Consider the following 19,200-nt stretch of genomic DNA (forward strand, 5'->3'; position numbering starts at 1 on the left):
TAAGTCACAATGTGTAGTCTTGAAAGCCCTGACCTTGCTATTTCGAGTGATAACAGATAATGGGTGTTAACATTTGTTGCAAGTGAGCAAATTAACATTACAGGGCTTAAATGACTGAATAGTAGTAAGATTATGACATCAACTGAGTATTTAAGGAAGTTCCTGCTACCAGAAAGGGGCATAAGACAAGAGTCTAGGTCTCCAGATGAATGCTCTGCTTCGGTGGCACTACTGGAATGTTTTGGTGCAGAGCAGGTTTGATGAAGTGAGGAGATGGTAAAGATGTGTATTCTGTGATGTCTGCACTAACCAGTGCCGCAGACTTAACATGGGCTTTTCTCCTTAATGCCTTACAGCCAACTTTGTTGTAATTTCCTCCTCCTTGTAGTCATCCACTCTTTTTCTTTTTTTAAAGATTGATTTATTTATGCATACAAGAGCTGGGGTACAGGCCTGAGGTGCAGGGAGTGAGAGGATTCACCAGAGACAGAGTGGGGAACAGAACAGGCAGACCGACTGAAATACACTGCTGAGGGGAGTAGTGGGTGAGACAGGAGAGGTTTGCTGTACCATGTGGGTAGCTCTCCCTGGCTGGGGATGTGATTCATGCTTCAGAGGCTGAGGATAGCTTTATAGGTTGCGTCATAACCCCTTGCGCCCCCAGGAAGGCCCTCCACTCTGTTTCTTGAGTAAAGATTGGAAGCTAAGTAAAAGCTAGCTGTTGGAAGATAATGCACTTTAGGATAAAAAGATCTTCCTAAAATTGGGAGTTAAAAAGGTAAGCCTCAGATCTAGTCAAAGCCTCAGATCTAGTCAAGCTAAAACATATTCAAAGACAGTGCTTGTTCAGTGTTTTTTTAATAGCTGGTTCATAATTCAACAAATGAACAAGTACGGAGCATGCGGGCAAGGTGCAGGAATATTCTAATTGTTGTTACCCTAGTTCTTCCTGTAATATTTTAAACCCTCCAGATATATCCCTTCGTACTCAACTTTTATTACATTCTCAAAGTTTCTCAAAACAAAAGCCATGTCATCCTGTAAAACCATTTTATTCCACCTAGTTTTTCAATTAATTTTCAGACCCCTGCAGCCAGATCTGCCTTCACCCTCCAATAACTTCTCTGGAGATTACTATCACTACTAATGATGTGTTTGCAGACTTTGCTAAAACATTGATGTGACTTTGGTCTTACCTTTCTTCACCACCTGTTTCTTAGATGTTGATGTTTCCCATACTTTATTTTTAGTCCTATCTAATTTTACATATTGTACTTGAGTGATCTGGTACAGGCATGGTCCTAAACGTATGCTAATTCTCGAGCACTTCACTACCGGCACCTGTCTCAACAGTAAGAAAAAAACACAACTTCATCTTGTTGGACTCTGCCTTGGATGGCTTATTTTCTGCTCAGACTCAATGTTCCTTCACTTAGTTTTTATTTATTTATGCATACAGGAACTGGGGTACCCCCCAGGTGTGTGTGTGTGGGTGAGAGGATTCACTAGAAACAGTGAGGAACAGAACAGGTGGATTGACTAAAATACACTGCTGAAGGGAGCAGCGGGTGAGAGGAGGTCTGCTGCGCCATGTGGGTCGCCTCCCTGGCTGGGGATTGAACTCATGCTGCAGTGGCTGCAGGTAGATTCGTAGTGCTGCGTCTTAACCCCATGCACCACCAGGGAGAACTGCACTTCATTTTTTTTTTTTTTTTTGGTGGCTCACCCATCTTCTAAGAATACTCCTTCCTTAAAGCCTATTTATCCCTAAAATCCTAGCAGAATTTATTACTCATGTATTTCCATTCTAATGGAATATAACTTTATGGCACCAAAACTGTCACCCTAGCGTGCAGTTTATGAGGCCTTTCTGTTCGTTTTATGGCTGTTTCTCACCATCCTGGGTGCTTAGTAAACTCTGGGAGTGAACAGATTCCCACAGGTTGTAGTTGTACACATGCCAAATTTCATGACTACGTAACTTTTGCTTACTTTGAAATGATTCTTTTACTCTAAGGGATTTTAATCTGGTAAAATTCTCTGGCTTGTGTTCATATCTAATCTCTGCCAGTGGTCACAATGCCTTCTCTTCTGTCAGAAACCTCCTTTTATGAGGACATTTGTGATTACATTTGGGGTCCATCCAGATAACCAGGAATAATTTTCACATCTGAAGATCATTACCTGAATCATATATGCAAAGTCCAAAACTTATTTTGCTTTCTATGTTATCATGTTCAGTATTCCCTATTTTTGAAGTTTGAGACCATAAGAGAATATGAATTTACCTAATCACAAATGAATAAACTACCTATTTTTCTATTTAAAGAACAGATAGAAAAGCTTGAATGTAATATTTATTTGGTGAATTTACATGTGAAGTAATTTACAAAAGAAAAGATACAGACAGATGCAGCTCTCAGTGCAGTTTCAAATATTTTTCAGAACAGGCAATAGTCCACAAGGATCTGGAATGGTATTGAATGGCACATGCTTCAGTTTCCCTTATGTATGTTTCTACCCAATCCCAAGGGGAAGAGTAGAAGAAAATAATCAGTGTTCATGTAAATACAGCCATGCAAATAAAAACTTTTTAAGTCAAAGGTTATTCAGAGACACAGAACATTTTTGTACTCGGGTTATTATAATAGGTGCATAAAATAAACTAAAATGCAGAGCTCTCAAACTTTCCATTATCTAAGTCATTTTAGATTACATTAGCTGCCCCCAATAATTAGCAGTTCTCTCAGTATTTTCCAAACTAACTTTGGAGGGGCTTATTATTTCTAATAGTTTCTAAAAAGATAGCATTTGTAGACAAAATCTTTTTGGTTTCAGTAGGATAAAGCACCCTTTAAAGAGGGGTAAAATGCTGCTTTACTCCCAGCAATGTAAACTCTAATTATTCATTTCAGAAATGTATAATTGCTCTTTTATCATACGCAAGACTTATAAATAGGCATAAGAATGGTCTAGAAAAGTGACAACTGGAAAAAAAAAAAAACCCAAATGTTTTCTAAGTAGGTGAGGTAAAGATAAAATGAACAAAACTAACAAAAATCAGTTAATATATCACTAGTAAAGACCTGGATGGGGCAGTCAGGCCCTGCCATAGAGACCGAGGTAAATCCAAAACTAAAAAGCATTCCACATTTCCCCACCATCTGTGAAAATACTGGCTCAAAATTCCTGCAGCACATGTAGCCATAGTTGAAGCAATGAACTTGTCACTTCAGGAAATACTGTGCTTCTGGATCCAACACTTAGATCCTTTGAACTTTTACCCACATTTTTTTCATTAGAAATTTTAAGCTAATACACCCACATATCACACTCCTTTATATACACAACCAACCTGTATTTTCTTTAAACAGTACACTATTTGATAGAAGTACTTATTATAGAAAATAGCCATTGGCAATTATAAATACACATCTATTTCATCTTACCTCTTGCCTGGTTCATTCTTCCATTCATACTCTCATCTTCCAGCTCATAGATCAGTTTTAATATTTTGCTTCTGCATAATTTACTGTATGAAAAACCAGTTGTTGGAGACTTCAAGAATGATGCACATTATCCACAGAGTTGAAGGGATCAAAGATTAAATAGTTGCCACTGAGTTTCTAATATTCTGCAGAATCAGAGGCACTGTGCATTTTGACAGTGGTTTGTTTAGAGGGGCTCTCAGTATTTCTGCCTTAAAATCTGCCCCTTTAAGCTTTGTTTTTATTTAAAAAAAAAAAGTCAACTAAAAGGGATTAACTGAATCTAAAAGACACCTGTTTGACAGCACTTACTATGTTAATTTAAAAACCAACATGCTGTAAAATACAAATTTATCCAGAATATAATTTCCCCCATTTCCATTAAAAAAAAAAAAAGCCAAATCAACAAATCAAAGTTTTTATTTGCATGGCTGACTGTCATTTGTAATCACTGCAACTAATATCCCTTTAAGGTTCTAAGCTTTTGTTGCACAGGGAATAAAAGCTGCAACACTTCAAATTTCCTTCAACAGCCACTCCCACAACACCTAAACATGAAACAGATGTAACAAATGACAACAGCACAAACGGAAATACTAAGTTCCACCATTCAACACAGTCCATGACAGTGTCTTCAGGGTTCAGTTGAAGATGGGGTACACTTCTTCTAAAAAGAGGGTCATTTTCCTCCCCACCCCAGCCCCTATTTTATAATGTTGGTGGTTTTAATCCGTATTTCTTTGCAACTTCTGTCTGGGCATGGGCAGCATCACAGAGTGAGTACAAATGAGCCATCTCCATCTCCGATTTGGCCAGGTTAATAGCCTTGTTGAACATGTCAATGGCTTTCTCCATGTTTCCTCTAAAAGAACAAAAAAGTTAAGTGTCTTAGATTCAATAAGCTCTTCACAGTATTCAATGAAGTTACAGGCAATGCTACACACAGTCTGACCACTAAGTTTCAACTAAAATGTTTATAACAAAATAGTGCCTTGCACATAGAAATCACTGAGTCCCATGGCTAACATTCACTCAGTGATTACAAATGCTATGTGCTTATTATACCTCTTCGTTGTTTCCAGATAACAATGAGACTAAAGACATTAATGACATTGAAAATCCTAATCCAGTTCCTAAAGACTGTGTTTCCACTATACAGTCAACCTTCTAATTTAAACAACAGTGACATAGCCTCAAGAGAGTATTGTTGGCATTCAGGGGCCTTTCATTCAAATTCCATGTGAGCCCCCACTTCTTTCTATCTCCCACCCCAGACCCCCATCCTACCCTTACTCCAGGCACACAGGTTTATTTACCTAAGTTCCTTGATCGTGCCACACACTCAGACCTGAACATAATACTCAACTTTTTATTAACTGCCTCTCTGCCAGACTCTGTTCAAACCCTTACATTTCTAGTAAGACCCAGTTCAAATACAGTGTCCCATTGCAGTATTTCCCTCCCCATAGTTCCCATACTTTTACTGCCATTCTATGCACAGAAGAATGAATATATATTTGTTTATACCACAAACTAACTAGATTTTTATTAAACATCTCTCAATTCCCAGAACCCAGTACAATGCCTGGTAGTTTGTGTTTTGAGTAAATGGATGATAGCTTGGTTAAAAAAATATAGACTGACCTCTTAAAGTCCAAGTATGGTTAGGTTTATGTAAGTATTTGCCAAGAGCCAAGAGTTGTTTTAAGTAGCTAGCATTAGCTATGTATACATGTATATATTTTTATTTATTTATACAAGCACTGGGTACAGTCAGAAGTGGGAGGGTGAGAGAATTCACCAGAGCCAGAGGGGGAGCAGAGCAGGCAGAAGGACTGAAGTACACTGCTGAGGGGAGCAGCGGGCGGCAGGAGAGGTCTGCGCGCCATGTGGGAGACCCTTCTCCGGTGACCGGGGAGCAGCCGGGGAACAAACCGGTGCTGCAGAGGCTGCGGGCAGCTTCGCAACCCAGCGCTCAACCGCTGCGCCACCAGGGAGGCCCTACATGTATATAGTCTTAAGACAAGGATCTAGTAAGTCTCCATTACATGCCTATTAGACTCTAGAAAGTACACTGTTATCTCTGGGGTGACTGTAGGACAATACTTCTACAGAATATATGGCAACATTATATATAAGAACTTTTTTTTGTTAAGAACTTCTATTAGTTCCATGTTCAGATTTAGGTAGGTAGGTAGATTTGCTAAACACTAAGATAAGCAATTTATAGTCACTTACTTGTAAGACAAGATTTAGAATAGACTTCTTAAAATACAAGTAACATGAATAAAATACGTCAAATTGCAGAAATCAGGTCCTCAATAGGAACACTTTTAATGTCATTATTCTAAGAAAAACCCAGTTTGGCTCAAAAAGGATTAAGAACCACTACCCCTTTTCTAGTAGAGAATATTTTATTCACAATAACGAGCTGGCAATTAAAAGCAGTAATTTAAATTTATATACAACTGTCAGTATAAAATGGTTAAAAAACACAAACAATTTCATCAGTTTATATATGTATATTCTGTTTATTCTGGAGCACAGAAATCCTAGTAGGGGCTGAATGACAGGTAATTAAGACAACAACCACAGGTTGCTGACAAGTGATAATGGTAAAATGTTACTGTGGTATCATGAAAATAGGCTTATAATCTGTTTCTGCTATTGGCTCACTGTGTAACTTTATTAATTTAACCAGTCTGGTCATCAGTTTTTATACTCTTCAATCATACAATCTATACTTTGCAAAGATTGTAGTAAAGATCAACTGAAACAATAATTGGAAAACACCTACAGTCCAGTGCCTGGTCTAGAGTAGGTACTCATATGATGGCAATGCCACTGTTAAGATGGTATGCTATAGTAATAAATTCCATGGCTTAAACAGCTGTCACCTATTGATGATGGATCTCAAGAACATATAAAACAAGAGGAAGTCAGCTGCAAAAAAAACTTAGCCAACACCTTATTTTAAAGCTCAAGTCAGATTATGTTCTGACTTGCAGGTGCTTGGCTACTTGCTTTTGGGTAGTACGATCTACATCTTCTGACAACTTGGCTACCGATCCTTATGCCACACTGCAACGCTTAAGCACACTGCAGGTACTTTTTCCTTCAACAGGAATAATGCAGGTAAAAAGAATAAAGAACAAATAAGATCCAGTGTTCTTTTCCTAATCATGCTTGACATAAACTTTTGAAAGTATGACTTTTAAATTACAAGAATAAGAAATAAGGCAAATGAAAATTGTGTAGTTTTGCGGGAAGTTTACCTCAAAAGGTCTAACATTAAGACTAAAATTTTAATAGATATTAACTGACAACAGTATATCTAGAAAGAAAAAATAAGTATAGAATTGCCTTAACTTTCCTAAAAATAGACCCGAGAAGTTACCTTTGTACTTCAATAGTTCCCATGGTTTCATAGGCAAAATCACATTTATTGTCGATTTCAATTGCCTTGCTGATAAGCTCCAAACCTCTATCCAGATCTTGCTTCCACTGAAGTTGAAGTAAACTGTAAATGTAAAAAGGTAATTAGATGGGAGCATTGCCCTAGATAAATACAAGTGATGGCTCGATTTCTGCCCTCAATGAATTTATAAGGAAATTCTGAAACAGTATATAATCAGCAACACATTTTTTTTTTCAACTTTTATTGGCTTTGTCGTCTAAGTTACTATGAAAAAAGAAATGTCTGTAGCTTAGGCTCTATTACTACTTGCATAGTTTTTCTTTGAATAAATTTAAATGAAGTTTTATAATTTTTAACTCAAGTACACAAGGATAGGAAAAATTATGTGTTTCCTATGTTGATACAAGGAACATATGACAGGCTGTTCAGAACTGAAACAAGAGCGAAAATAGTGTATTTACTAATTGCTATATAAAAATGAAATGTAAGTAAAATTTAAAAAATTAACAGTGAAATAGCCACAGAACTGAGGAAGTTGCCAATTAATTCACTGATACTTCTCTACTCTCTACCAGGAGCTTCCTCAATGACCAGATGAAATTCATTTTACTGCATGCAAGAAATTTCCTTTTTTACTGCAACAGAGCCCCCCAAATACATACCCTTTATGAACATATGTTGTAGCATTATCTGGTTCCAAATCAATACATTTATCATACATTTCATCAGCTTTACCGAATTGCTGTTGATCTGTTAATGCCTATGTGAGGAGATATATCAGTTATATTAAGCTAACTATTAATGTAAACAATTAAATGTACACTGCTTATTAACTATTAAAATTTACTTCATTTATCCATTCATTACCAGAATTATGATGTTTTGGGGATATAAACTTATTCATTCATGCAATAGCAGATTATCTGATAAATTGTAGAATACAGAAAATCCCACTCATAGTGTCAACTCTAATAGATGGACTCATGTCACTTACAATTGATCATAATACAGCCTAAGGGAACTACTTGAAAGACTATACTCATTTGGAAGGAGAAATTAAAGTATGTGAGTTAACTGTTAGCAGTCATTTTCAAAAATGTTTGACGAAAGAAAAAAAGCTGTTACTATCAACTACTTTAAGGCACATTCTGTGGAAGAAATGGAGGGTTTGGTTCTATAAATATCAGGTCACAACAAGCATTGAGAATTAAAAACGTTATATAAATATACATAGTTATATATGTTGTATTTCTAGTGAAACAAAAATCAGAAGAGGGACCAAAGGACAGAAATTTTAGTGCAGACTATAATACTAATGCACATACAACAGTCCAGTCCAAGTTAAGTCAAAGCTATTCTGAAGGCAGCACAGTGACAGAGAAATATGCAATTAGGAAAGTTCTGCATATGAGTTGTTTTTTAGTATTGGATTCCTTAATAGCTATTTGCCTATGCTCTTTGAGCTGCTTAATAGAATCTGCACCATAAAATCCCTTCTGAATTTCATTTCAGTGATGGCAGTGTTGCTGTCACCTTCTGGTTTGTTCCTAATTTGAATATAAGGCACCAAGCCGTGTGTCTTTATGCAATACAAATGTCACATGACTGCCTGCCTTTAAACTATTTTAACTTCTATACATTCTATAAAATTTTATACAGTACATGCTTCCACAATTTAAGTGTGTAGTCAGCAACCAGTTTCTTTTTAATTCCTACCATCATGTCTTAAGAATTGTAAAAACAAAGAATGAATAGGTAAGATTATTTCAAAAGGTTAATGAATTTCTGGATTGTATTTCATATACCAGAATTTCAATTCCAAATAATGTAATGATGTTTAGGATCTCTCTAAAAGACAAATCCAACACAAATCAATCTTTCTCATAGTTCCTCAACAAACCCTTAAAAAGTTATACTCTGTTAACTTTACTTATATCTTGACTAAAAATACTTTGAAGGAAAGTGCACCTTAAAAATGGTTTGCAGGTAGAAGTATCAGAGATAACCATTTAAAAATATTTCCTATTTCTGTGATGACTGAAAGGAGGGAGGGAACCCCAACATTTCTTTGGAGTAAAAATAATAAGACAGAAAGATAGAGTATTGAGATGGCTAATTTATGTAAACAGCAAAAGCAATTTAACTTAGACTGAGAAAATCATTCAGAGATCACTCATTTGGAGGAGAATGTTCAAGTATGGCTATCAGAAGCTAACCATTTTCAATTAAATGGATGATTTAAAATTAATTCATTTTCAGAGATTTCACTACAATTGAAAAGTGACCCTTCCTATAGCTTTTATCCCGAACCAAGGAAAGCTTCAAGAATTTTAGCCAAATCAAAGAGAAAATGAGTTGTTATAGCCCATCTAATCATTTCAAAAGATAGTAGTAGAATAGAAACACAATTCCATGGACATTTTCTACATCAATTACATTTAGTAAAATTTCTTATGATAATTAAATTTTGCAAATTCAATCAAATATGAGGAAAATGATCTGCTTAAACTTCTCTACATTTTAAGTTAGGGTCTTAGTTTTCAAATTGTGTTAGAAGTCCCTCATAAAGCTGATTCAGAACCATACTGGTGGCCAGAAAAATCAAAGCAGGAACAAAACCATCCACTTTCACAAAAGCTGCAATCAAGGTAGCAATGTTTCTGATTTCCATTCTAGGATTCAGCATACACATGCAATTCTCTTAAAAAAGGAAAAAAAAAGAGACAGAGAAAAAAGGACTGGCTTCTGGGGGGGGGGGAATGAAAAAAAAAATATCATTTACCTGAGCATATAGGGCATATCCTTCAGCACACCTTGGAAATTTCTTTATGACCTCGTCAAAACCTTTCATAGCTGCTTGGATTTGTGAAGAATTGTTTCCTGTATATGCCTGACGATACTATTTAAAAAAAAAAACAGGCTGTCAAGAATCCAAAAGCTATGTTATAAGTCACACGAAACTATACAAATATTTCCAGAAAAGCAGGTAACAATGCTAACATAATTTACTGCACCTAAAAGTGTTCAAAAAAAGCTATGTACAATCTCACTGCCCCTATACAATCTCAAGATGTTCAATACTTTAAAAGTTATACTAACTTGTATGAAGTTAACTTTGCATATAAATGGAATTTTCAATTTGTAAAATTTAAATCTATTATGACTTTACAAAGGAGTTATAAAGTCCCTTCATCTAATAACATTTTATCTATAAGTGTTTCCTTCTTTAAAAAGAACATTCTTACATATAAATGGCAAATCATTATGTTGTACACCTGAAACTAATATTTTATATCAATTATACCTAAATTAAATGTTAAATGAAGGAAATTCTTTTAGAACTATAGGGCTAACTGAAAGTACCTCAATTTCACTAGTTATGCACTTTATTTTACCTGATTTATAGCTCTGTGTCTAAACATTAAGAAATAGCTCTATAAAGGTGAGATGAGAGCAATTGTGTAGTATCATGATTGAAAGCATTCCCTCAAAATGTTTCTGTTCTTTGTACTGGGTTATGGTAGAAAAGCAGGGAGAACAGTGATGTCTAGGGGGACATAAAATCAGGGACAAACATCTGTGTCAAGATACACTCAAATAAAAACATCCAGAGAAATACAGGAGCAGGAAGTCATTTAACATAAACATTTATGGTTCTATTTTCCTAAACACATTTTCCCCCTGTAGTTATAAATTCAGGGAGAAAATAGGGTATTTGTAGACAAAATGAGTACTCATTTTTGTTAACAATGGGAAATAATGTTTAGGAAACTATTTAAAAATTAGAACCTACCAGTGCAAAACATTTCTGAGCCTGTGCCAGAGCAGACTCAGGTCTTAATCTAATACATTCATCAAAGTCTGCCACTGCTTCTTCAACTTGATCAAGCAATATTTTCAGCTAAGGGAAAAAAAATACATTATTCAAAATAATAGGTGCACCAGTAAAATACTATTATTACAGCACAGCATGTTAAATATGTAAAATAATTATTCAACATAGAATTTTCTATAACAGTGAACTAGAAAAATTTACAATTTTAAAGGATATATTCTAAAACTTAAAATGCATGTTAAAACCACCATTTTTGCACAATTATGAGCACTACTAAGCAAGAAACCCCTTCTTCTAGGAAACTAAAAATGTCTGTAATTTCCAGTTTCAAAGCAGATTAGACAGCAAATAAGATGCTATCAATATGGATTTAAGATGTCAAGAATTTTAAGAGGTTATCTCAACACTTCCGTCAGACAAAATTATTAGGTAAATTTCTCCATTAGAAAAAACTTCAGCTTTCCTATTATTTGGATAACCCATATTTTCTATTATAATGCATTCTAAACAGCAATGTTTCCTCAATGAGGCTGAAATCAAGAACTGTTTTTACCATTACATATTTTTTACTAAATAAATATGCGTGTTATAAAACTCAATCCAGAAGAGATTTTTTTTTTTTAATTGTTTGGATAGTTAGGACTATTTCCTTGTAACAAGAAGTCCAAAAAAATCATTCTGTTGATTCTAAATTAACTCACCATGCTCACAAAATACTTTAAATATTTTACCCACTGAAAAGCTATGAACCAGAAAAACAAATCTGAACTCACAAACCAACAATTGTAGCCTTCCTTTTCTCTTTTTTCTCATTTGTGTATACCAAAATTACAAGGACAAATGTTCAAGATGGGCCTAAATAAATGCCAACTCAAACTGTAATTTCCAGTGGTACTTTGTTCACAGCTATAAAAAGTGATATAAAACTTTAAAACATTCTCAAAAAATGACATCATATCCCTCAATCCAAAGATCAAAACTCTTTAAAATAGGTTTACCTGTCCTCGGTGGTGATAAACATCTGCATTCTGAGGATCAATGTCAGCAGCCATGTTAAAATCCTGAGTCGACAGCAAAGGCTGCTGCTGCTGCATATACATGCTGCCTCTTTTGATGAGTGCATTTGCTCGAAGCTACATACCCCAAATGAGAAGAGGTTCAACATTACTTTTTATTCTAATTTATTTTTTTAAGTAACAGTTTTATTGAGATATAATTCACATACCATAAAGTTCATCCTTTTAAAATGTTCACCTGTTTTTAGTATGTTCGGACCTATGTATTTCTGAAGCTACCAAATACTTAACCCCCCCCCCCCCAACGCCATCCTGTTTCCTAGCTAAGTTTCATTTTTATTCAGTCACTGCACCAATCAACACCACTGTCTGGAATTACCTTTGAAAACAAAATAGCCTCTTGGAGAATGGTAGTTCAGATGTCAAAAATTTGGCAAGACATTATTGAAAAGCCTCATTTTTAAAGTTAATTTTTTCCAAATATACACATTTTAAAATATACCTTCACATTAGCTTCTTTCAAACTGATGACCTTATCTAAATCTGGCTTGGCCGCATTGGCATTGCCAATAAGTAGGTAGAAAGTGGCACGTAGTAATAATGCTTCTGCCATGTATTTGCCTTGAGCATCTATTTCTTTTGAGCATTCACTTATGATTTTATCATAGTTTTCTTCTTCCATATACTGTTTGGCCTTTAAATATCCAGAACTGAAAATAAAAACAAACACAGGAAATTATTTACTAAGAAAGGATCAAGTGCTAACACGTGCCACGGTTAGCATAACCGAGTTAAACGATTTTTCTTTAACAAATCAATCAGCCGATGTGGGAAGGAGTTGGGAAGGTGGGGTAACAGATTAGTATTTTTGATGCAGACTGGAATTTTCTTGATGCCTTACAGTAGGGAGTCTTTAAAAGGACACTGCAGAGTCAATGGCAGAAACCTAGGGTTACTGCCCAAATGTCAACATTTAGATATGTGACAGACTAATGACAGACTGACTGATCTGAAACATGGGTAATGACCCTGTCTTGGTTACCATTATATCTAGGGCACATTAACAGCACTGAACACTTATTTTATGACTAACAGAAGAAATGGGAAATAATCAGTGAATTTAAGGTCACCGAAACCAAGGGAGGAGTTGTGCCCTGAACTGTGCTTTGTAAAGATCACGTGATTACTCTGGTTGTGTTGTGGAAGACAGACTAGATGGGAGCAAGACTGGAGGCTAGGAAGTATCTCAAAGGTTTTCATCCAGAGGTTGTACTATTTCACTTAAAAGACCTAGAATGAATAGGTGGAAATATCAAAGCAGCAAATTTAAAGGAAGACTCTTCCATCAAGTAGGACTTAAAAAAACCCACCTTCTTTTTAAAATGCAGGGAGCACAATGTCACTATTCCTCTAAGATTATGACTTACTGGAGATACTTGTAGAAGGAATTTTTAACTAAAAAGGAATTTACACTAGATAATATTTAATGGGTCTTATAAATGGCAAGGCACTGTGAAAGTACATCTCGTTTGTTACATTCTGAATAGAGAAAACTGGCAAGTGACTTAAAAGTTAAGTTTGGTCAAAATTTTATAAATGACATGCTAACATTTCCTATAATTACATTTGAATGTCTCCCTGCATTCTTATTTTGTTCTTCTGGTCACCATATTAAGAAAATATAACTATTAAATCAGATTGGAAGTAATAATAACTCCTACTTATTGAGAATCTAAGTGCTAGAAACTGAAAATACAAACTCTACACTTCACAATAACCCTGTAAGGTAGGAAGTATCATTAGCTCCATTTAAGAACTAATGGATGTTAAGGCTTAGACTAAGATGGAATTCAAAAACTTAGGTCCAGTTCCGGTTCGTGTTCTACTGAGAGGTAGCCATGTCCTACCTCCTACCTCTCAGTATGGATTTTAGAATAATGACATGAAACTTCACTGTAGTTTTTCTGGAACAAGGACTGTTTCCTAACCAGAAGAAATTATTGGTATCACTGTCACAAGAACTATACAACACCTTAAACACTTCTTAACTACAATTTTCTGAAGACTTTTATTAAATTTTAAACATCTTGGTACAACTACATACAATATCCTCCCTTAAAAAGTGGCCAACAAAGGTGGTAGAAAATTTGGGTGATAGAAATCAAAACAATCTGTTTCTTCAAACATTCCAGTATACTGAAATGCAAAACTGTGCCACAGTAACAGTATTCTCTTTTTTTCCAAATTCGTTAAAACATGTCACATTGGTAGTAACATTTCTTAAGAGAGGAGAGTTATTTTATAAATTAGATACTTCCTTGCACTAAAAACCTGGACTCTGAGCTACACTATGATTTTCAAGTTAGTGCCCCTATCCAAATATAGTCAACCACTTGACTCACTGGGAAGCCTGCTGAGAGTATCACCCATGGCCACAAAAGCAATGCAGACTGCTGGCAGCAAGACTGTGAGTCACCAGAGAAATTAACTCGGAATGTTAGACACACACACACACACTCTAATTTTTTTTTTATGTATTTACATATATTTTAGCTATTTCTGTAGAGGTTTTTTTTTTTTTTGAGATGTCTCAGGGCCCTAGCTCTTGGGGCAGCAATAAAACCTCTAAAACCTCAAACATTTCCTAAAATATTAAGCAGATATCATGCTTGACACACTTACTTTTCTTTCACTTCTAAAGCTTCCCCTTCCTTATCTTTATCTTCATCAGATTTCTCTCCTTTAAGCATGGGCTGAGAAATTATATCATCCGTGAAAGAACTGAAGTAAGATTTGATAAACTGTGGAGATGGCATCAGAGGTTCACGATTCTGAAATTTAATCATTTAAATATATCAAAATGAGAAAACTCAAGAATTAGGTACATTTGTAGAACACTGGGACTACTATTATAAAAACTGGAATATCATTTTAAAGTATTATAAATGAGTATTAGGCTCCTAACCATAGCATAAGAGACAGTGGAAGGTAAAGCTGTCAGTTCCACTTTTCAAAGCAGATTTTACATGAGTCTTTCTCTTCTCCAAAAATGAAAAGTAGTAAGAACTCTTACAGCCACTCACTAAAATTAAAAGTAAAAAGGTGAACATAGAAAGTAAGTAACTGCTGAGTTATCTCCTTCTCCTAGGAGGTCTAGAAGCATCTCCATTTCAAGACCATGTCTTCACAGGTACTGAAAATGTCAAGTCCATTTATGATGGACTTTCTCACTGTCCTCTGGTTGTACTACAGCTGAGGATCTCCATTACAGTAAGTTCCACTGAAAGTAAAAATGAAATCACACTGTTTTTTAGCACGGCAACTGATTAGATTAATAGTTATGCAGCCTTTTGTTTCTCCTTACAGCACAATTAAGATGATAAAATTTTAAAAAGAGTATGGATGAGGGAATACCATAAGCAAAGGGCTCTCAATCCAATCCAAAGATTTTAAAATAAAAATATGGTGTCTTAAATTGTGTATATTATATATTTAGTGGTAGGCATTGTGTGGCAATATACCCCTAAAATATACACAGTATTATAAACACAAGTAACCTCAATAATACTGTGCGTAACAAAGATCATTTTGGTTATTTCTACTTGAGGAAGTAAAAACAGGATCTGACCTAGGCTAGGACAAGAGGGGGTAGATAAAAAGAAGGAAATCTAAATGAAAAACCCCTAGTTTTGTTTTCTGGGGAAGAGTCTATCTGTATTATTTTAGGATTAAACAAACAAACATTTAAGTCAAATGGTCACCCACCAAGTAACAAAAGTACCTAACTTCAGTATTTCACTAAAGAACCTGAGTAGGAATATATAGTGGCAATCATTTACCACTTTTAGGAAAAGCTTCAATAGAAATTTAAATAGCACTGTAGGTGAGTAAATCATTTGTTTCTTAGTTTCCTGATTCAGCTTAGAAATGAAGCTATCATCTCCTTGCCTTCCACACAAATTAAAAAAGATTTTCAGCTTTCATAACTCTAAAATAGTAGTGAAAGTACTTCTTTATCTTATAGGGTTGTTATAAAAGTCAAAACAGCATGAAAAGTATTTACTAAGTTGCATACAAACATTAAAAAATATATCTGGAAACGCATTTGGAACCTATGTTAATGTAGGTTTATCTTCTTACTACCCTACTGTCCTCTGTGGTATGATAGTCCAAGGCATTCATATCCCTTTGTGACACTTCACCATATCATGCCCTTTATACTTATTAATGATCTATGTCACGTAATTGTAATTCTGTAAGGGCTAACACATCTTTGTACCCATCCTTTCAAAATACCCACAACAGAGCTTTGTTCAATAAATATTTTTTTTACTTAAACCATCTGTTACTAACTGCATAAAAACACCACCCAATTTATACAATATACCTTTAAAATGTTCCTATGATGTAGAAATTTTTAAAAAATTTGCCAGTTAATAAATATTTCAGATTTTGTGAGCCATACAGTCTGTCACAACCCCTCAATTCTGCTGCTTTTATTTAAAAGCAACCTAAAACAATATGGGTATGACTGAGTTCCCATAAAGCTTCATAAAAATAGGTGACAGACTAGATTTGGCTCATAAGCCACTCTTTGGCAATAGAGACAAATTCTTCTAGTATTCTTCAGGTACAATACTGGGCACAGTCTACATTTGTATTAAAAAGGATATGCAACAAAAGCCCAAGATTACAGGAAAAAGAAATATAATCAAAATGTATATTCAGTTGTTAAGATTACCATCATGCCTAGGTTTAAGCAGGTATAAATTAGAAATGTTCCTTCACAATGCACAACTCCCTGTAGTAGCTAACTCAGATTATTTTACCTTGTATTTTTCTTTGGCTTTCTCTTTTCCAAGAAGTTTAAGAACTTTATCAGCTAACAGCATGCTTTGTTGATTTTGGAATCCTTCTAATATACACACAGCAGTGACATCTAGAAATGATGAAATGAACAGGAGTAAGTATGATAGTATTGTAATGATGACTGGCAGCATCAAATGGGAGCAATGTTACCACAGAAAGCTACACTAGAATGATGGCTTTATGTGGCTATCAATTTCATTTCTAATTGACTGCTTCCTAATATGCTATTAATTGTATATATTCATGACCAAACTCAAATCTCACTCTATTTCTCTGCAGTTCAGTTTCCTCACCTGTAAAGTGAAAGGGACTGTACTGCATGATTTGTGGTTTTCACCACTCTAACATTCTATATTAATAGTAAATACAACAAGGAGTGTACCTATAGGACAAACCAATAGAGTAAGAATCTTTCATGTTTGTTCGTTTTTATAGGTCTCGGTTATTCCTTGTCTCTTAAGCCGACTTGCAATTGAGTTCTCAAATATGCTTCCAAAACATCATTTTCTTCTAATTATGTCACAGTTCAAGATACAGTAGGGTTTGATATGGAAAAAGAAAAAAAATCACTGATTCCTGAACCTTTCAAAAGTACTAAATAGGCATTCCCTCTCTAAACTAAATTTCTCATAAATCTGAATCTTTTCTTCTTCAAACAAGTCCATCTGCTATTAAGTTTCCATGATAGTCTTGTGCTAGTGCCAATGTTACTATGTTTTTCCCAATTTCTCCTATCTAAAATCTATTTAATTGCCTCTCTGCAATTATCTGATAACTTCAAAGTTTGGCTCAAAACTCTGAATTCTGTTTTCTAAAACAATGAGCCTTTCATCCACCACCAAGATACGTGACAGCACAAAATTTCAAATTTTTCTAAAATGTTCTCTAAACCACTCTCACACTTGGTTATATGAACTAAAAGAAAAAAAAAAGTCCTTCCTTTTAAGTAATGTTATTAAAAATAATTATGACTAAATCTTCTGATTGTTGATGCTTTTAAAGCAGATTTAAACATGTAGTGGAAACCACTTCTACAGTGCAGGAATTACACTGGTTTGGCTCCACCTCACCTAGAAAGATGTACATTTAAGTCAGGGGCCTACAGGCTAACTGAAGTTTTGGCAGCAGATAAGGTCAGAGGTTACAGAAGACTTAGTATTTAATGAGAACAGCAAATCCACTTGATGCTTTGTATCAATTACATATTTTCTAAGTATAAAAAGTCTCAAAATACCAAGGGCAGAAACTAAGTATTTTCTTTAATGATTTATGTTATTATTTTGCCTTGTACTTTAATATTAACTTTACATTATAGTTATTTCATATTTATATAAGATATTAACTGAAAATATATAGAATCTTAGAAACACTCACTTTGCTGAAACCTCTTTTCTAATTTCTTATTCATGGAATTATACTGATGCTCATTAATTGCCAAGTTTATTTTTTTAAAGTATGTATTTTTAAAAAAGATTTATTTATATATTTATACAAGAACTGGGGTACAGGAGATGCGCGGGAGGTGAGAGGATTCACCAGAGACAGAGCTGGGAACAGAACAGGCAGACTGACAAAATACACTGCTGAGGAGAGCAGCGGGCGATACAGGAGAGGTCTGCCACGCCATGTGGGACTCTCCCCAGACGGCTGGGATCGAACCAGCACGGACAGCTTCACAGCACTGTGTTCAGCTGCCTATTCCATCAGGGGAGGCCCTAATTGCCAAGTTTAAATGGTGATAGACTCCAGATCTTAATATTCATTTAACTACATAGTTGGGAACACAGATAATACTCAGGTATTAGCAATCTCAATTTAAACTAAAAGACAAAGTTTCAATTGGAAAAGTTCAATTTAAATACAATTTTAAATATGGTTGATTTCTTTAATCACAGGCAGAGTTTCACTGAAATTTACCAATGATTATAAAGCCTTTAGTAATTTTCATATGTAAACACAAAAATACCCTCACCTTCTAAACATTCCTTCTTATTGTCTAGCTTCTCGTGGGCTTTTGCACGTCTAAAGAGAGCTTTCACATATTTGGGATTAAGTTCAACAGCCTTTGTGCAATCTTGTGCCACCTCTTTCCATTTTTGCTGTAATTAAAAGTATTTTTTAAAGTCACACTAAAAGCACTATTCAACAAAAATCAGTTTTCCAAACCTAAAAGACTATTAAAAGACCCACAACAGAAAAATATTCCCAATACATACAGTTAATACACAATACAATAGCTATTGATACAAAACATATAAATATCTGTAGTAAGGATAAGAAACCTAATTTTAATAGGCAAAAGGCACACTTGGGCCACCTTCCAACCACCAAATCTACACACCTACCTGCATCTATGTGCTCATGTCATCGTCCCTCCTGTTAACACCGACAAAGTGCCCTCTTCGTCAAGGGCAAACCCTCCACTTGTGATATGAATTTTTTCCAAATCAAGTACTTCATCATCATCTATCTCAGCTCTTCATCAATCTTCTCTACTGAGTCATTCCGAGGGATCATAAAAACATTTGTTCTAGTGTTTTCTATCTTTTAAGAACTGTCTTTTGATTCCGAAAT

The 19,200-nt window shown here is 35.0% G+C and overlaps 1 protein-coding gene across 1 annotated transcript in view; it reads right to left on the minus strand.

Annotated features, from left to right (window-relative positions):
- Nucleotides 1–4,196: 4,196 nt before the first annotated feature.
- Nucleotides 4,197–19,200, minus strand: part of TOMM70 (translocase of outer mitochondrial membrane 70) — a gene marked incomplete at both ends in the record, with an annotated part of 29,109 nt that continues 14,105 nt past the window's right edge. The window contains 10 exons of the mRNA XM_084232331.1: nucleotides 4,197–4,350; nucleotides 6,886–7,008; nucleotides 7,569–7,666; nucleotides 9,689–9,805; nucleotides 10,700–10,807; nucleotides 11,740–11,874; nucleotides 12,260–12,467; nucleotides 14,440–14,588; nucleotides 16,587–16,696; nucleotides 18,599–18,725. Of these exons, the coding sequence (XP_084088457.1) occupies nucleotides 4,197–4,350; nucleotides 6,886–7,008; nucleotides 7,569–7,666; nucleotides 9,689–9,805; nucleotides 10,700–10,807; nucleotides 11,740–11,874; nucleotides 12,260–12,467; nucleotides 14,440–14,588; nucleotides 16,587–16,696; nucleotides 18,599–18,725 (1,329 nt within the window). The remainder of the gene's footprint in view (nucleotides 4,351–6,885; nucleotides 7,009–7,568; nucleotides 7,667–9,688; nucleotides 9,806–10,699; nucleotides 10,808–11,739; nucleotides 11,875–12,259; nucleotides 12,468–14,439; nucleotides 14,589–16,586; nucleotides 16,697–18,598; nucleotides 18,726–19,200) is intronic.

Source organism: Talpa europaea, assembly GCF_964194135.1.
Source record: "Talpa europaea genome assembly, chromosome: 4".
Classification (NCBI taxonomy): Eukaryota; Metazoa; Chordata; class Mammalia; order Eulipotyphla; family Talpidae; genus Talpa; species Talpa europaea.